The sequence below is a fragment of the Ambystoma mexicanum genome, chromosome 8 (genome assembly GCF_040938575.1).
Source record: "Ambystoma mexicanum isolate Mex_15411 chromosome 8, UKY_AmexF1_1, whole genome shotgun sequence".
In the NCBI taxonomy this organism is placed as follows: domain Eukaryota; kingdom Metazoa; phylum Chordata; class Amphibia; order Caudata; family Ambystomatidae; genus Ambystoma; species Ambystoma mexicanum.
The window spans coordinates 350,056,082-350,074,744 of record NC_090929.1 but is presented as its reverse complement, the minus strand read 5'-3'; the positions used below and the strand labels follow the sequence as shown (position 1 = coordinate 350,074,744).

The following is an 18,663-nucleotide window of genomic DNA, read 5'->3' as shown; positions in this document are numbered from 1 at the left end:
TTGTCCCCTCTGACCGTTGAGGGGTTCCGCATATATGCACTCCTCAAAAAGGGGTGGTAATTTCTCGAACCTTCTGGCAATGCACTTGCGCATTGATGGGTAACCATTGGTTGCCAGCTAGGTCAACCGACAGTAACCTCAAGGAGCAAAGCGCTTCCCTCTCCTAAGAACAAACACCACGGAAAACAGTCCCATAACTCATAACAAGACATAACAAAACCAGCTTTCCCAGCAGAATGTCCTTGACTGCATACCAGGGTTGGAAAGCATGTTTTCTTCAGCAAAGTAAATTCAGCTCTCAGCAAAGTAAGTACAGCTTTTCACTGAGGCATGGAGTAAATATCCATTATGGCTCTGAGTGCCCCCAGAATACATTGCGCACCAGCGCCATGTTTTAGCTCAAGCATAACAGTTACTCTATTCTCTTGAGTCAATCTCCTCTATCACTATACGTGTGTAGCTGTATATGTGGGGCTCTACTCACTGTCAGTTCCTAACGATCAACTTATACTTTTACTCAAACAAAAACATCTCTTTGTCAAATCTTACCAGGTCACACTTACATTGACCACATCACCTGGGAATCACTTAAATCAGTATTAATATATATATAGAGAGACAATTGATTGCAAAAAAAACCATAAACACATAATGTGCACAACATACGACAGACATTCATCATACTTCAGCATACACGTATAGCATTTACCCTCCCTGCCTGGCCCTTCGCCTTACCCTACGGCGACACCCACTAACCCTCACACAGCTTCTTTTGTTTATATATATATATTTATATATATATATTTTTTTATTCCCCAAATAAGAAGAATAAGAGAAAGAAAGGCTAGTTCTAACGTATTTACCGTGTCTCTTTACTTAGACACCCTCAATCTATTTTTCGATTGTTTTATTTATTCCCAGCACTAGTCGAGATAGCACTATGCGGCGCCGCCTTCTACCCCCTTGCAGGGTTAGGTTCCCGTCCTCTTTTCCCTTTTCACTTTTATATCCTAATGGCCATATGCAAAGAAAGAGAAAGTATTAGGAATCGAAAGTCCCCTCTATGTCCCCAACTTATTTCCCCTTGTCCTCTCGATTTTTTCCCCTTTTAGTATCGCTCTCACTTAATACTCACGTGCCCTTCTTGATCCGAGACTCTCCGGACTTGGTCCGTCCAAGCGGTGCGGCCTCGCACTCAATGGCCCCACCCGGCTCTGGCGAGCGGTACTAAGGGTTTTTTTCAAACGGGACCCGTACCCTCTCGCCCTAACTGCATGCGCACGTCTCTGCGTACCAGATGCCGTAGGTGGGTGGCTCTGTTGAGCGGGCGCGCCGTGCGTCTCCACTGCGACCGGGGCCGTCTCGTGCCAAGGGGACAATTATTAAAATATATCACGTCTATGGGGTCACCACTGAACATAAGCGTCCCCCAAAAACGCACCCCCCTTAGTGAGAGGCAATGACGGACACACCGCAGGAGGGAATGAGACCAAGACCAAGTGCGCGTGAGATCAAAAGGGTTTTTATCTAAACCAATATAGGGAATGCAAAGGACTCTGCAGACTCCGAGAGTGCTCTGTCTGACAATAGCAAAGACAGTCCTACTTATTACAGAACTACGTCATGCATGACACAAGCTATAGGGGGCACATGGTCTTAGGGATTGGGTGGTGATGGCTGGGTGATATACATTGTATACAGTTGCTTCTCCAGGATTGGCGGACGTCCGTGCAGTGCCACACGGGGTGGATGGGTCAGCTGGGCTCATCGGGGTGGAGTGCTGGGCCGTGACATGACTTGTAGTGATGACAAGTGGCGATTCTGCTACTTTGCCCTTATGGCCAAGCATTCACATTCATTCATCATGCTATACAATTTCAGTTGTCTTGTAACTCTTGCAATACATTGATCTCAGATCGAGAATGAGACAGGGACATTGATATATAATAAGAGGTGCCCCAATACATCTGTTGTAAGGACACCTTAGGTTCAACATGTTAATCCCATGAGTCCATGTGTGGGGTCAGGGGCACAGGAGGGGTTACTTGATCGTCCTGTCAGTGAGGGATGGTATTATGATCTGTTGGTACAGGGGTGGGTGCCCCCCTTCGAGGGCCATTAACTTGGGGTGAACGGGGATACCAATGGGCCGTGGGGGGGCATTTTACCGGTGCCCGGGAGATGGTGGGATTTAGGACCAGGTATCTCGTAATTTATAGAGTCAGGCTGTGGCGGCCTCTTGACATGGGGGAGGTAGATGCTTGAAGCGGGTCCAGCAAGGAGGGGAGGCGAGACTGTGCTGTTCGAACACCAGCTATCCCCGGCGAGCCTGGGAGGGAGGAGTGAGGAGGGAGGAGGGAGGAGGGAGGAGGGGGGAGGGGGGAGGGGGGAGACGACCTTGCAGCTCTGAGCCTGTCTCCCTGCACGGGGCAGTGTATCATACCATTGGCAAGGGGCGGGTGGCAACACTTGGGGGCTTTTGGTTTGTGCGCATATACTTACATTAGTGAGAATATAAGCTGGGTGACTTTGTCATTTGGCACAATTTCATAACAGCAGTTGACTTACGAACATGAGGTAGTGTTAGATTGGTTGGTGAGCAAAAGAGGGCAACACATATTATACCATGATACAGTCTGGCTCCAGTCCCTTGGTGGGCCTACATACATTTCAGCGGTTCATTATTACACTATGTACAGGGGCTGTCAAAAAGCTATCACATATCATATGGCCACTCTTTTACACAATAGCAGCAAACATTAGTCAACGCGACAAATATCACAAAAATGGTTACCACACAATACAAGGTGCCGCGGGGGTGAGGGGCGCCACACAGTCCAACTTAGAGGGCTTGGTACAGGGTCAGGGGATGCAGGATCGGGCTGGTTTTGGTTGCTTCCTAATGAGCTTGGTCACGACTGGGACAATGATGTACTGCGGAAGGTCAAATGATACAGTGTTTATTCTGTTTGTTCGTGTCTGACTGCTCGTGAGAACGAGCTTTCAGCGGAACTACCATGAGGTGGAGGCCGGGGGGGTGGGAGTGCAGGCCTCTGTGTACGCGATCAAGCAGGGGTCAGGCTGTAGCTTTCTATGTTTGCAACTTGTTCTGCCTGTGTTAGGTTTTAGCGCCTTTGTCAAAATGGAGTTATCTAGTACAAAATGGTGCCTGTGTTGTGCCATATATGTGGTTGTGCAGCCTCACGTGTCGATCCGTAGCCCCCTCGCCTCCCGAGCCCTGGGGCGCGGGGGCTGCCGATGAGTCTTCACCTGGGTAGGAGATGTAGGCTAGAGGGGGGTCCTATCGACTTGCCCTCCCCTACACGTGATACCACACTCCTCCCCATTTTTATAACTGCAAAACTTTGACTTGCAGAACATGCCATAAACAACAGTAAGGCACATGTTTAAAGAACACATAACAGAAAAATACAACATGTTGAGGAACTCACGGTTACCCCTGGTTGGGGTAATGACTGGGCTTTATGTCTCCTGAGTGTCCACCGCTCAGGTCATAGTCCTTCAGTCGCACCAGGGGCCCTCTCAGTTCCTGGGCGGGGTATCATCTTCCAGCCTCACTGGCTGGGGCCTGTTCTGGGCGATGTCTGTCTCCCTGGGTTGTTCGCTCCATCATTCTTCCTGTATAAGGATATCCTAGGTTGTCGTCTTCCGTGTCACTTACTTCAGAGGGTTGGGAGTTATTGTCCATACCAGTCTGTTTGCAGCCGGCGTGGGCCTGAGAGCCTTTTACAGAAACTGGAGTTCCGTGTCACTAGTCCATGATCATCTGCCATTGTTACTTGTGCTCCTTGCACCCGCACTACTCTTAGAGGTGAGGGCTCATGCAGGAGAGACAATTTTCCTTCTGGGTGGCGAGCTCTCACCAGGACTGTGTCGCCTACCGCTATATCATGTTCTCGCAATCCTCACCTGATGTTCTCCTTTTGGATCGCGACTTCCTTCTGGGCACGCACGTTTTCATTGTCTATTGTTCCTGAGTTCTACCCTCCGGTTTGGGTAGAAATGTGCGAGGGCACCTCTGAAATAAGGCTTCTGCCGGGGCCACTCCTGCAGAGCAGAGTGGGGTGGTTCGATACTCAAGTAAAAATTGAAACAGGGCTCATCTCTAACATGTCCCTTGTCCATGTGCTATGCGAAAGCATTTGTTGAGTGTGTACATGAAGCGCTCTGCCTCAACATTTGCGCGTGGGCATACGGGTGTGATTTTTCGGTGTTCAATTCTTCTCTTTGCTAGGAATTCTTAAAGGCCCGCACTTTGGAATGGGGAGCCGTTATCCAAGCATATTGTTTTGGGGAACCCGTGAAACATTTGCTCCATCACTGGTATTACTTCTTGCAGAGCCAGGGATGGGACAAACTCAACTTTAGGGTACCGGGACCATTGGTCTATCATGACCATGAAATGTGGTTCTCTTTGTGTGGTGCCAAAGTCCATGGGAATGGTTTCCCATGGCTCTTCGCTTCAAGGCGTGTACTGAATGGATGGTTCTCTGTTTTTTGGAGCAGCTGCTTGTCACCACTTGCAGCCATGGATGCATTCCTCTACTTTCGATTCAAGTGCCGGGAACCAGACTTTGAGCCTGAGGCGGCTTTTCGTTTTGGCAGCGCCTTGGTGACCGTGATGGGCAAGGGCAATCACCCTGTCGGTTAGTTCAGTCGGGATGACTATGTCGGCCCTCTGAGGAGGAGGCCATCATCCATAAACGTTAGTTCACTTCGCACTTTCCATAGTTGCTGTAGGGTCTTTTTTGTTTCTTGTGTTCTTGAGCCTAGGTCTTCAAGAGTGCATTTCCACTGCCCTGACTCCATGGCGTCGCGCAGGATTTAGAAACACCCCTCATGCCTCGATGCTGCCTTGAGTTCGGTGACGTCCATCGAGTTGGGGATTGAGCTTTCTATGATGAGCCGTAGGTGCTCTTTGGCTGCAGCGCCCTCCTCAGGGGTGGGGGAGCTGTGTTTGTCGCTTTGCGGTGGCGGGATAGGTAATCGGCAGCATTGTTCTATCCGGGCCTGTATTTGAGCGCGACATTGTACTCTTGGAGTGCGAGCAACCATTTTTCAATACGTGGCAAAGGGGGGGGGCTGGCTGACCCACCCATCATAATGAGTAGAAGGGGTTTGTTATCTGTGACCACTTTCACAGGTTTCTCATAGATATATACATGGAAATGGCGGCATCCCCACAACACGGCCAGAGCTTTGCGCTTAATCTGGGAATACCTGTGCTCAGATGCAGAGAGTGCTCGGCTGGCATATGCCACAGTGCACAGTGAGACATCTCTATTAGTATAGGTGAGGATGGCACCAAGTCCAAAAGGGCTCGCGTCAACAATGATCTCTGTGTCTTTTTTGGGGGTCAAAGAATGCTAGGATGCATTCCTCTGATAGTGCCTTCTTGATGTTCGCGAACAAAGTTTGTTCCAGGGCTGTCCACCTCCATGCTGTGGATTGCTTTGTGAGGTTTTTAGGGGTTCAGACAGGATGGCCAGGTTCTCAATAAAACGGCCACAATAGGTGACCATCCCGAGGAAACTCCTTACCTCTGAGACAGATTCTCAGGGTTTGGCTTCCTGGATGTCCCTGACCTTCGCCGCGTCGGCGGACAGTTCTCCTTCTTGGAAGATGAACCTGAAAAACTCAATTTTGTTCTTGAGAAACTTGCATTTTTCATAATGAAGGGTTTGGCCTAGGGACTGGATATTCAACAGGACATTCTCTAGCCACTCCAGGTGTGCACTTTCTGACTTGGCGTGCACCAGAATGTTGTCGCTCACATTCAAGGTTCCCGACAGCCCCACCAGTGCTCCGCGTATGGCGTTCTGAAACATCTATGCGGCTGATGAGATGCCAAAGTTCTGCTTTTTATACCTGTAAAGGACGACGTGGGTTGTGAAAGTCATGATGTATCGACTGTCCTGGTGGAGAAGCTGGTGGTAACCTGAGCGGAGGTCAAGTTTGAAATAGACCGTTGCGCCTTCTAGTTCTGCGATGATGTCGTCCAGTGTGGGGGTCAAATGTCTTCCTCTTCTAATGGCCTTTCTGGGCAGTCGCATGTCCATGCAAATACAGACTTTGTCCGGTTGTTTAGGTTTGTGGGAAACAACGATTGGGGACACCCAGGGTGAGGGCCCCTCAACTTGCTCGATGATATCAAGTTCCACAAGGTTTTGTATCTCCTTCTCGACTTTATCGCGAAGGTGGAAGGACACTCTTCCTCTTCGGTGTTTCAACGTCACCGGCTGAACTGTGTCGTCAATGTGGAGCTGGATTGGTTTGCATTCCATCTGCTCTATTACTGTGAATATGTTCTGGAATTTCTGTAGCAGCATCAGTATGTTCTGCTGCTGCACAGCCAAATAGTGTTTGGGCTGCTACCTTAGTCACGTAGAATCTGGCTCTTATGGAGACACCATGGTGTTCAACAGCTGCAAAGAAGGCACCTTCTAGTGGTAGAGGGGTCTTACCCCCAAAGGTGAATATGCACACTCTCGTTTCTTGAAGGGATGGAGGCTCAGGTAGCGTCCGGTACTGCTCGTCAGCCATGGTGTTGATCGAGGCACCTGTGTCGAGAAGCACATGGACGGTGGTGTTCAGAATAATCACTGTGCATCGGGGTTGGCGTTTTCAGCGGCTGCCGACTGTTAGTATGGCTGATATGAAGAAAACATCTTCCTCTTCGTCCTCTAGGCCCGCACCTAGAGCGTCCATCTGTGACTCAGTGGATGTAGTGTTGGCGGACGGGGTAATCTTGTCTTGTGGGAATCCTCTGGGGCATTCCTTTCCTCTTGGTACACTGGCAGGGGCTGAGGCTCTGCATACCCTTGCAAAGTGATTTGGAATTCCACACCTTGTGCAGGTGTACCCTTTTGATGGGCAGTCCTTCTCGTGGGGAAGGTCATACCCGCAATGTGGACAGGGAGCTGGGTCTGTGGGGTTTCCGCTGCTTCTTCTGTCACCAGGTGCTCCTTGTTCCTTGGGTTTTTGGGATTTGTCTCCCCACTGAGCACACTTCTGCGAGTTTGACCCACTTCAGGGCTGACTACATCTTGGAGGATCTGACATCCGCCTGCTTGTGGGAGCGTCCCAACTCAAGGATCCTAGGAAGTGTGATTCCTGGTTCACACAAGATTTGCTTTTGTAATTTTATTGAGTGGCAGCCAATAAGGATTTGGAGTCTCGCTTCTTCCTCTTCGTTCTCCCACCCACAGGTTGTAGCTAATTGTCTCAAACGACTGTGGTACTTGTCCAGGTTTTCCTCACTTTGTTGCATGGCGGTGCACATGACAAATATTTTGTAGTCTGTGTACACCATTGTCAGCTCCTTGACAACTGCGTTGTATGAATCATCGTTGGGGCACATGATCTTGAACAGCTTGTGGACCACAAGGCCTGCTTAATAGGTTAGCGTGCATTTTATTGTCATGTCATCTTTCTCCCCCGTGGCATTAAAGTACATATCCAGGCATTCCTGCCATCATTCCCACCATGGGCCTATTGAGGTTGGGGCTCAGTTGATGTCAAACTCGGACAAGGGTGCGAGGGATCCACGTTGTTGGGAGGACCCCCCTTGGTGACGTGGTGCAACAGGTGCGCCAGCATCTACTGCTGACATTTCTCCTTAGGTTTGTGGGTCGACACAGACACTAGTTGGGGGTGTACATGCACTCCGGGAGGAGGCGCTGCCCCTTTCTGGCACTGGACACTCTTTCGGGTGCACAGGCACTGCGGGAGGAGCCGCGGCCCCCTTCGGGCACTGGGATTGCTCACAACAGCCCAGCGGGCGCACAGACACTCCTTGTACGTGGAGTGTGTCGGGTGAGGGGCGGTGTACAAGCACCCCCGGAGAGAGCTGTGCCAACTCCTGGATGTTTGTGACCTTTTCCTTTGGGGTGGATGGCTTGGTGATGCCAGGGGCGTCCAAAAATTCTGGCATCTGCCAGTTATAACTGGAATGAGGTTTGTTATTGCACAGGACTCCTTAGTGGCATGCGCAGAGCACGTGGTAATCCTGTTGCAGACTGAGGGACAGCACGCTATGTGGATCGGTAGTCCAGACACCTCTGATATGCCCGACCTGCAGGTGCGCATCTTGGGCTTCCCTCGTCGCCAATGTTATGAGACCGAGAGCACGGCCTCCGTGGCTCAGCGCCATGCATCTTCACATGCCCTGCCTCGGTCTGCCTGAAAAGGCGTGAAGCCGGCCTCTTTATTTCCTTATCTGCGTGATGATGTCACACGTCATCACGCGGTTCACGTGATAACACAATACCCCCAAGATATATCTTGCCTTCAGCTTCCTCAGGCACCTTGACAATTTTACCGAAATTGCCATAGGGATTAACATCCTCTTAGAAATCTTGAAGCAAGTGAAGAGATTATTCATGTTCCTTCGGCACCTGCGTTATTAGAACATTGCCCCATTTACATTTTGTTCTCTTCACGTTGCTTCAGTCTAAAATGTCCCTTGAAGCTCTTAAAGGTGGCATGAGGTAGAAACTACTAACAATGCCTTGAACAGCCATCAATGTATCACATCTCTACTTCTTTTGTAAGCATTTAGAGAACCTACATGGATTTTTGAGTTGAGGTAGAACCATGGAAGTATGGTGATTATATGAAGATTTTATGAATGATGTGTTAATTTGCACTGAAGTTTTGTACTTAACAAGGGACTATTAAGGATGTATTGGATATGTTACCCTATTATCTTTTAAAATATGTAAATTGTAATCTTTTACCTGCACTGTATTTGGGTCCTGCTTCATTTTAAGTCGAATAACGCAACACACCATTTATGATAGATAGAACAATCCTCCCCTCCCATTTTTAATGTATAAGAATTATCAAGCTTAAAACAACTACTGCCAGACACATTTCTTATGTAGTGTAAAAATGATTGTTGAGTGCCATTTTCGTTGTGCAGGCTTTCATACACGATTACAAGCTATCGATTTAAATCCATTAGCCTGTGCATAGAGCTCACCTTGGTTATCTGGTACTGGGTCCCATGTCCTTCCAAGTGAGAAACACGGATAGCCTCTCAGGCTGGGCTGGTCTGGGCCCAGGGTTGACATCTGTGGGTAGTCAAATGGAGATGGCCACTAGAAAAACAAAACATGAGAGAAAACATATTTCAATATTTCTCCTAAAATTATTAGGAATATCAGTAACGATGTTATAAAGTCATCATGTTTTCCATGCAACAGACAATAGTGTAAGGATGCCACGTCACCCTTCCTATCAGAGATGGCGATATTTTAAGGGAACCAACACTAGCAGGGTAATTCATAGAATTTCGCACAAAAGTGGCGCACGCGGCTGGCGCACAGTGTGCGCGTGCGAATGTCTGCTCCAGCCGTGTGCGCTAAAATCGATATCCGTGCACAGCGTATTCATGGATTTCAGCCACCAAAACCAGCCGTGGCGCAGAGTGGCGCATCAACCCTGCAGCTGCGCCAGTTACGCCCCCAAGAACGCCCTCGCGCAAGGAAAAGCCATCAAAATTCCCAATTCATCGCAAAGGGCTGCGCTAACCCTGGACCAGTATACAGGGCTGCCAAACAGCAAACGGCGAGCGGGGAACGTATATTACTGGGGTGCACGGGAAGTTCCACACGCGATTTCAGCAGGGTACGTGTATTTCTGGGGTGCGGGGAAGTTCAACACGCGATTACAGCAGGGTACGTGTATTACAGGGGTGCGCAGGAAGTTCCACACGCGATTCCAGCGGGGTATGTGTATTTCTGGGGTGCAGGGAAGTTTTACACGCGATTTCAGCAGGGTACGTGTATTTCTGGGGTGCGCAGGAAGTTCCACACGCGATTTCAGCAGGGTACGTGTATTTCTGGGGTGCGGGGAACTTTTACACGCGATTTCAGCAGGGTACCTGTATTACTGGGGTGCGCGGGAAGTTACACACGCGATTTCAGCAGGGTATGTGTATTTCTGGGGTGCGGGGAAGTTCAACACGCGATTACAGCAGGGTACCTGTATTACTGGGGTGCGCGGGAAGTTACACACGCAAATTCAGCAGGGTACGTGTATTTCTGGGGTGCAGGGAAGTTTAACACGCGATTTCAGCAGGGTAGGTTTCTTACTGGTGTGTGCGGGAAGTTACACACGTGATTTCAGCAGGGTACGTGCATTTCTGGGGTGCGGGGAAGTTTGACACGCGATTTCAGCAGGGCACGTGTATTACAGGGGTGCGCGGGAAGTTACACATGCGATTTCAGCAGGGTATGTGTATTTCTGGGGTGCGGGGAAGTTCAACACGCAATTAAAGCAGGATACGTGTATTACAGGGGTGCGCGGGAAGTCCCACACGCGATTCCAGCAGGGTACGTGTATTTCTAGGGTGCGTGGGAAGTTCCACACGCGATTTCAGCAGGGTACGTGTATTTCTGGGGTGCGTGGAAGTGTAACACGCGATCACAGCAGGGTACCTGTATTACTGGGGTGCGCGGGAAGTTCCACATGCGATTTCAGCAGGGTGCGTGTATTACTGGGGTGCGCGGGAAGTTCCACACGCGATTTCAGCAGGGTGCGTGTATTACTGGGGTGCGCGGGAAGTTCCACACGCGATTTCAGCAGGGTATGTGTATTACTGGGGTGCGGGCAAGTTTCACACACGATAGGCCCTGTGCGAGTGGGGTACGTGTATTTCGGGGGTGCAGGGGAGTCCTACACGTGAATTGGCAGTGTGGGTCCTCCCAGGTGTTCCCTCTACACCCTCCACAGCCCCTGCAGGCAGACCACACCACAGGGGACTACCCTGCACCCCTGGTCATGTCCCGCAGGCAGCCCATCCACCATGGGCATGCCCCCCCAGCCAAGCCACATGTCACCTTGCACTAGTGATCACCAACGCATTACCCCCTTGCACCCCCACCCCACAGCAGTGCAGGGCACCTGCCAGCAGGCCCCCCACTCATGTCCCCTTGCAACCCCACCCCCCAGCACTGAGGGTCACCTGCCAGCAGGCCCCCACTCATGTCCCCTTGCACACCCACCCCCCAGCAGTGCGGGGCACCTGCCAGCAGGCCCCCACTCATGTACCACTCATGTCCCCTTGCACCCCCATCCACCAGCAGTCAGGGGCCCCTGGCAGCAGGCCCCACTCATGTCCCCTTGCAGCACCACCCCCCAGCAGTGCAGGGCACCTGCCAGCAGGCCCCCACTCATGTCCCACTCATGTCCCCCTGCACCCCCACTCCCCAGCAGTGCAGGGCACCTGTCAGCAGGCCCCCACTCATGTTCCCTTGCACACCCACCCCCCAGCAGTGTGGGGCACCTGCCAACAGGCCCCCACTCATGTCCCCTTGCACCCCCAGCACTGAGGGGCACCTGCCAGCAGGCCCCCACTCATGTCCCCTTGCACTCCCACCCCCCAGCACTGAGGGGCACCTGCAAGCAGGCCCCCACTCATGTCCCCTTGCACACCCACCCCCCAGCAGTGCGGGGCACCTGCCAGCAGGCCCCCACTCATGTACCACTCATGTCCCCTTGCACCCCCAACACCCAGCAGTGTGGGGCACCTGCCAGCAGGCCCCCACTCATGTCCCACTCATGTCCCCTTGCACCTCCACTTCCCAGCAGTGCAGGGCACCTGCCAGCAGGCCCCCACTCATGTTCCCTTGCACCCCCACCCCCCAGCCTGAGGGGCCACCTGCCAGCAGCCCCCAACTCATGTCCCCTTGCACACCCACCCCCAGCAGTGTGGGGCACCTTCCAGCAGGCCCCGACACATGTCCCCCAGCCAACACGTCATCACAATCTAGATCCCTGGCCCTTATGGCCAGCCTCCACATGCCAAAGACCCACCCAAGTATTGCATCCACCCACATAGAAATGCCAATTTCATGATACAACCCCAATGGCAAGTATGTAAATGAACACATGTCCATCACACACACAATGTGTGCAAGTGAATGTCAAAACCCATATCATGACACGCATGAAACCAATGAGATAATACCACACATCGAAGTATGAAGAAAAAAATGTATTAAAAGCAACATGAATGGAATTAAAAACAAACAAACGACAATGGGAATTAAAAAAGAAAAGCTGCATGTCCGTAAAATAATGAAAAACAACAAATCATAATCCAAAGGAAAGGTGTCCAAAGTCACAGTTCAGAAAATCAAATCCAAGGGAAAAACAAAAGTGAAACCATTGCTCCATGGGTAAATAAAATAATAAAAAAGATGAATCCAATAGTGAACTATATACAGAAGAACAATCCAGGGTCCATGATCCCAACTGAAGAAATGAAACCTATCAAAAATACCACCTAATGAAAAACTATATACAGAAAGGACATTGACATCTGGAACTCCAGGTCCCTGCGAATGGCCTCGAGGCACTCGGCCCGCCTCAGGGCCCTACGCATGGAGTTCTCCGCCCTGACTATTGTGAGCCGTGCCTCTTCCGCCCGCTGCCGCTCCGCATCTATCGCATGGCCCAACCGCTGCCACACGGAAGACACTTCCCCTCCAGGGTCCTCCTGCTCTCCGGCCGATGCCTGCCCCTCCGATGATGAAGGCCCGAGCAATCATGGCTCCCACCTTGTTGCTGCTGCTGCTGTGCCGCTTCCTGTGCCCTGGCTCCTGCTGCCTGAACATCCTCCTCCAGCTGGGGTGCAGTTGTTGAGGTGCCCACACCTGCTGGACGTCCGACTCCTGACTGTGGCAGGGATGTGTCCTCCACCAGCCTGGCCGCAGGGTCAGAGGCAGCTCCACAGGGCACCCAGGTGACACATGGGTGGGAAGATGGCACGGAGGACGACTGGCGCATAGGGGGTTCAGTTGAGGAGGGGGTCGGAACAAGCTCCACAAAACGGAGGAATCCGGCCATGGTGAGCTGTCCCAGTGGGTCAACAGGGTCAACGAGCCATGCGAGAAAACATGCATTCTCCTCATGAAAAGACTGCAGGTCAGCTCGCATGGCACGTTGACGCAACGTCACCCCACCCAGGACAGTCTCAACCCGGTGCCGGATAGCCACATCCGCAGGGAGAGGAAGGCCAGTTGGTGTAAGCCAATCCCCTCCCTGAGAACGGGTCTGGACGTAGGTATCCCTGCTGGTGCAAGATGATGCAGTCACAGGATCGGGGACAGGATTACACACAGGCACCTCTGCGGCGGCCTGTGCTGCCTCCTGTCCCTGCCCCTGCACTGCACCACTAGCACCAGTGGAATCCCCACCTCCAGACCCCGTCTCTGTCCCTTGCACGGCCTCCTCCTCCACCAAACCCCCACCAACCTGGATGACTGCGTGCCATCTTCCTCCGTTGGGCCCTGTGGGGCCCCTTTGGCTGCCGAGGAGTCCAACTCCAACCTCCGCTTCTTGCACCTCCCCTCTGCAGCTATGACCTGGGACGCGGCCCCGGACTCCTCACTCCCCGACGAGATGACAACCTGGGAGGGACGCCGGGCCTTGCGTCTCCGCCTGGCGGTGCGATCCCTGCCGCTGAGCCCCACAGCACCTTCTCCGCCCTCTTCATCAGTTGACGCTGCAGACAGGGAGAGATAGGAGACAGGCATCAGGGCACTGTACAATGGACTCATACACACATGACAGTTGTACATGAGTGGTATTGTCATACTTCAGACATGGCATCACAATCCCCAACACACATGTCATTGCAACTCACACACATGAGCTATTCCACAGCCATATTGCAACAGCCAGCACCATCCATACACATACAAACAGCATGAGCAGCTAAAGGAGAGCCAGACATAACATGAAACACACTAGACATGCACACACGCCACCACAATTACATGCATGTGTACACCTCCGCCAACTGTCGCAGTGATGAGATTGGCATCCATGTCACATCTGGCAATCAGTCTTCTACATATCAGTCTCACATGCATCCATGTTGCATCACTGTTGCACCCATGTCAAATACACACACATGCACATGTACACGGTGCAGATACATGCAGCTGGAACCAACATCCATGTGTGACACCACAACCATGCCAACTTACATACACAGTAATCAAAACATGTGTGCTCACACATCTGCATTTGGCCTGCATGCTTACCCACACATACACCATCCATGTGTCTTACACATGAAAGGACTTGCATGTGTCAGCCTCACAGCCCTGTACATACACATCCATACATGGCCCTACAAAACCACATGTACAACCTGCACACTACTGGCACACCGCCACACGCACAGCTTCCAATCAGTATGCATGTACACTTACCGCTCGACTCCAGACGGGTCTGCCTCTCAAGGACCTGGACGTGGAGCGCTGGGCATTTGCATTCCAGGACCCTCATCTGATGTTCCGACAGATGGCCACGGCGCCCCTTAGCATCCGCTGCCTTCAAGAGGCGCCGGGCCTTGTTGAGGGTCCTGGACCTGAAGTCCTCCCAGCGCTTCTTGACATGTTGGAAGTCGTGGACTGCCACCCCCTCCGCGTTGATGGCAGTCACGATGTCCGTCCAGATCCGAGTCCGTCCTTCCTTGTCGGCGGCTGACCTTCCGAAGAGGGCTTCATACTGCCCCAGGACTTGCTCCACCGGGACACCAACTTCGGTGGCAGTGAAGCTGGTGGCCCTCTGCCTCTCTGGCTGGGGGTTGCCAGTGGTGCCAGATGGTGTAGTGCCCGATATGGCAACCCCAGAGGCAGGTGTGGGTGGGCAACTGGGTCCTGGGGCTGGGCTGTGGAGCGATGGAATAACAGTCGGGAGTCTTCGGTTCCAGCAGGGGTGGTCACAGCAACAGCACCCCGGGCTGACGTGCAGGCAGCAATTGGCAGGCCACGTGGGCAGCAGGCAATCAGGCAGCAGCAGATGGCAGGTGGGAGCGTGCTCGGGGCTCTGGGGGGCAGCATTTCGGCCTTCTGGGCAGGAGCGTGGTCTTCCGTGTGCGAACGCGTGGCCAGCTTGATACGGAGTGATTTGGCACGTGAAAATCTAGCACGTCAGCATGTAATTTGAGGAAAGGCCCTTAGCGCGTCAGCACGTGTACACGATTTCATTGGACGAAAGGCCCTTAGCGCGTAACCCTGAACCCGGGTGCATGTTACATGTCCAAGAACTGCACGTCCGAGTGTCAGCTCGTGTCATTGGAGGATAGGACCTTAGCGCATATACGCGGAAGTGACGTTCGACGTGTGGGCCGGTTCAAAAGGTACGTGTAGGACGTCATTTCCTTGTACGTGCTTTTCGTGGAGAGCGAGTGGGTGAATTCTGTACTTCTTGTTGGTTCACACGCGATTTACTTCACAGCTTTTCTAGTTCGTACTCCCTGTTACCTCTGACATCTTTTTTCTGATTTTCTGTTGGGCCTGTTTCCTCAAACAGCGTTCACTTCTTCTTTTGTCCTGTCGCCTCAGACAGTGTACAATTCTTCTTTTGGCGGGGGTGTTGCCAACGCGCACACGCGCTTATTTTTCACGCTCATTTTCCAGGCAGACGGTGAGTTGCGCACCTATTTACCAACTGTGCTTGCCCCGTGTGTCGCGTACCCCTTCAGAGGTCATTGTAGGCTGCGTGTAACACGCATATGTTCATTTTTGTGTTTCTGGGTGCCACAGCGTAGTGCGGGTTCATTTTTCTATGCACGTGGTCTACGAGGGGTTGTGTGCACGTTATTTTCTGTTTTTGGGGTGCCTGTGCGTTGCGTGACCCGTCATCTTTCCCCAGGGGTCACATACAGCCTTGCTAGAGCACTAGGGTATGAATTCCATCTAGTACCCTACCCCTTTGACACCCAATTGCACAGAACAATAGTTTACTGCAACTCCCATATGCACAACAACATCAGTGCCATGGTTGGGAGGCGACCAAGCGGTAAAGGTGGCAAAGGTGGCCGAGCCTCAAGAGGTGGGCGTGGTGGGCGCGGTAGGGGATGTGGCCGGGATTTGCAGGGTACCCCTAGCCCCCCATGTGTGGAGGACCAGTCAGGGACACCCATGCCCCCCCAATAGTTGAGGGAAACGTGGCTGACACCATCTCTGCTCAGCCCTTGTTGGACCGGCCCATTGTGGCACCTGACCTGGCAGAGGGTGACTCCCAGGCGGACTTCCAGGTCACCAAGTCTAGGCCACGTGTGGCGGTGCAAGTTGGTGTCACCAGGCCACGTGGATCAGGGGCAGCTATGTCATCTGCTGCCTCGAGTAGGCAGGGTGGGGAGGCTGCAGGGGCAGCTGCAGCTCCATCCACCCCAGCTCTGACTCACCCAGCCAGGGCAGTGTTGGTCCCAGTCCATCTTGCTAACGTTCCCCCTGACTACGTAACACTTCAGCCAATGCCTGCACCAAGACCCATGCTCAGTGTGCATTCCCACACTCCAACTACCCAGTCCACCGGTGCTCCTGCCCCTAGTGACCAGAGCGGCGTAGGCCACTCAGTATCCTCACCACCTTCCAAAAAAAAGAGGAAGAGTGCTCGTCCACTACAGGCTGATACCCCAGACACGGCTACGCAGTCCGGCACGCAAGGGAAGCCTAGCTTCAATGATGCCGAACGTGATGCACTTGTGAAGTATGTGTCCGCACATGACAGCGAAATGTTGATCACTTCAGGGTGCAAGACCACACCCGCTCAACGTCAGGCACACAGGCAGACCGTCGCGGACATCATAAGTGCCCTTGGATTAGTGAGGCGCACAGTTGGTGAGTGCTACAAGCGCTGGAATGACCTTAAGCACAGGGCAAAGAAAAAGCTGGCCTCAAGTCATGCCGCTACTCTGGTGACTGGAGGTGGGTCTCCACAAGAGGACATTGAACTCACTGTACATGAGTCTGTTGCTGGGACCTACGTCACAGAGGAACAGATCCAAGGTGTGGGAGAACTGCCAGATTACGAGGCATTGTCCGTTGAGTGCACATGCTTGTGTGTGTGTGATCCGTGTGTATGTTGTGCGTGTGAGGGGTTCTGATTGAGTGCCAGGTGAGGGTGTGTGTGCCTGAGTGGTTTGGGTCACCCATGTGCTTCATCCAAAACATTCTGTGCCCCTGGATTTGGGTATTACAGTATCCCTTCTGCCCACAGTAGACATTTTGTGCAACATCGCGCCAGTAGCCCTTGAAGTGGCATCTTGCAACAACATTGTTCCGTATTTCTCATTGTTCATTCAGGCTGATTGTTTCGATCCCCCCACTTTCACTATGCATTTCTCAGCCCTATTGTCAAACGATATGTGACATGCCTATGGTACATGCCATCTGTGTGATGACATGTGTCATGAGTGTGGATTGGACATGCCACTCACAGGCCAATGTGTGATGGCTCTACTAGCCAGCATGCAGCTAATGTGTTGCTCTTCCACCTTGGTGTCATCAGTGTCTGACATTTTCCTCCCCTTCAAACTCAGTGACAGTGCATGCATGGGAGTGTTATAGTCATGTGGGACATGTGTCAATCAAGTACTGGTTCTGTAGCTTGTGAGGCCTAATTGTGTGCCATGGTGCTAATGCCTGTTTCCATTTTTTGTCTTTCATGTTTTTGCAGGGGATGACGCACTTGATGCTGTTGAGGGTGAGGAGATGGTGCAGACCCAGGAGGGATCTCAGGCACGACCGGGCACCAGTGGGGGACGGGGTGTGGTGGTGGGTGCGAACCCACTCTTGCTGCAGACCGTTCTCTCCAGGGGTGTCTCTGGGTGCACCTCCCCAGACCTCTATTCAGGTGTTGATTTGGATGATGAGACCTATGTGGCTTCGCAGGTAGGTGTTTCTGGAAGGGATTCTGTTCTGTCCGACCCACCTGCACCAGGAGTACAGCCCACTATGGGGATGTCAGTGTTGGTAGGTCCGCCTTTGGTGGTTACGGATGCAGGGCCACACTCCGCAACATCTGATCCTGTTCCTGGGCCAGAAGATCAGAGGGGGAATGCAGTCCTGCAGCCTCAGGCAGTGCCGACACAGCAAGGCACAGTTCGCCTTGCCCCAGACAGGTGTGGTGCCCGCCAACGTGGTGGCCGTACGCCACCAGGCAATACCGTATGGGAGAAATCCATATACGGTATGGCAAACCAACAGGCAGCAGCATCTGAGATGATGGTTCAAGCTATGGAGAGGGCGGCCACTTCCATTGTCCCCCCAGAAAGGCAGATGGAGCAACTGCAGCAGGCAACAGACTCCATTTGCCGATCACTCAGGGAGGACATGTTGGCGTCCAACAGGGACAGACGGGCGGCCCTGGACACTCTGCGGGAAGCCATTTCTTTAGAGTCCCAGGGCCAGAGGGAAGCCCTGAGGGTAGAAGTCCATCACCTCAGGCAGACTCTTGTGGACCTTGAGGCTTCCACTGACACGAGGACAGAACAGCAGCTGGAGCGGGTCACACGTACGCTCTCAGCAGAGATGAAGGCAACTCGGGAGGAGGTCCGGGCATCACGTCAGGTGGTGCATGGGGATCTCTGCACCATATTCCTCCAGAACGAGACCTTCCACACCCGCATGCTTGCTGCCATGGAGGACCAGACTAGGGCTTTGCGTGGGCTGCCTCTCATAGCACCACCACCTCCTGTGGCGGCAGCAGCACAGAGTGATGAGAGCGACCACATCGATTCTGAATCTCTCACGCTAGCGTAGCCGTGCGGGCCATGAGCCCATGGAGGTGTTTTTTTTCGCAACATCCACACAGGTGGCTGTTGGTGTGCACCCT

The 18,663-nt window shown here is 52.5% G+C and overlaps 1 protein-coding gene across 1 annotated transcript in view; it reads right to left on the bottom strand.

Moving 5' to 3' along the window:
- The window catches only part of STPG3 (sperm-tail PG-rich repeat containing 3), a 494,984-nt gene that overhangs the window by 237,305 nt on the left and 239,016 nt on the right, over positions 1-18,663 (bottom strand). The window contains exon 6 of the mRNA XM_069612157.1: positions 9,005-9,122. Within this exon, the coding sequence (XP_069468258.1) occupies positions 9,005-9,122 (118 nt within the window). The remainder of the gene's footprint in view (positions 1-9,004; positions 9,123-18,663) is intronic.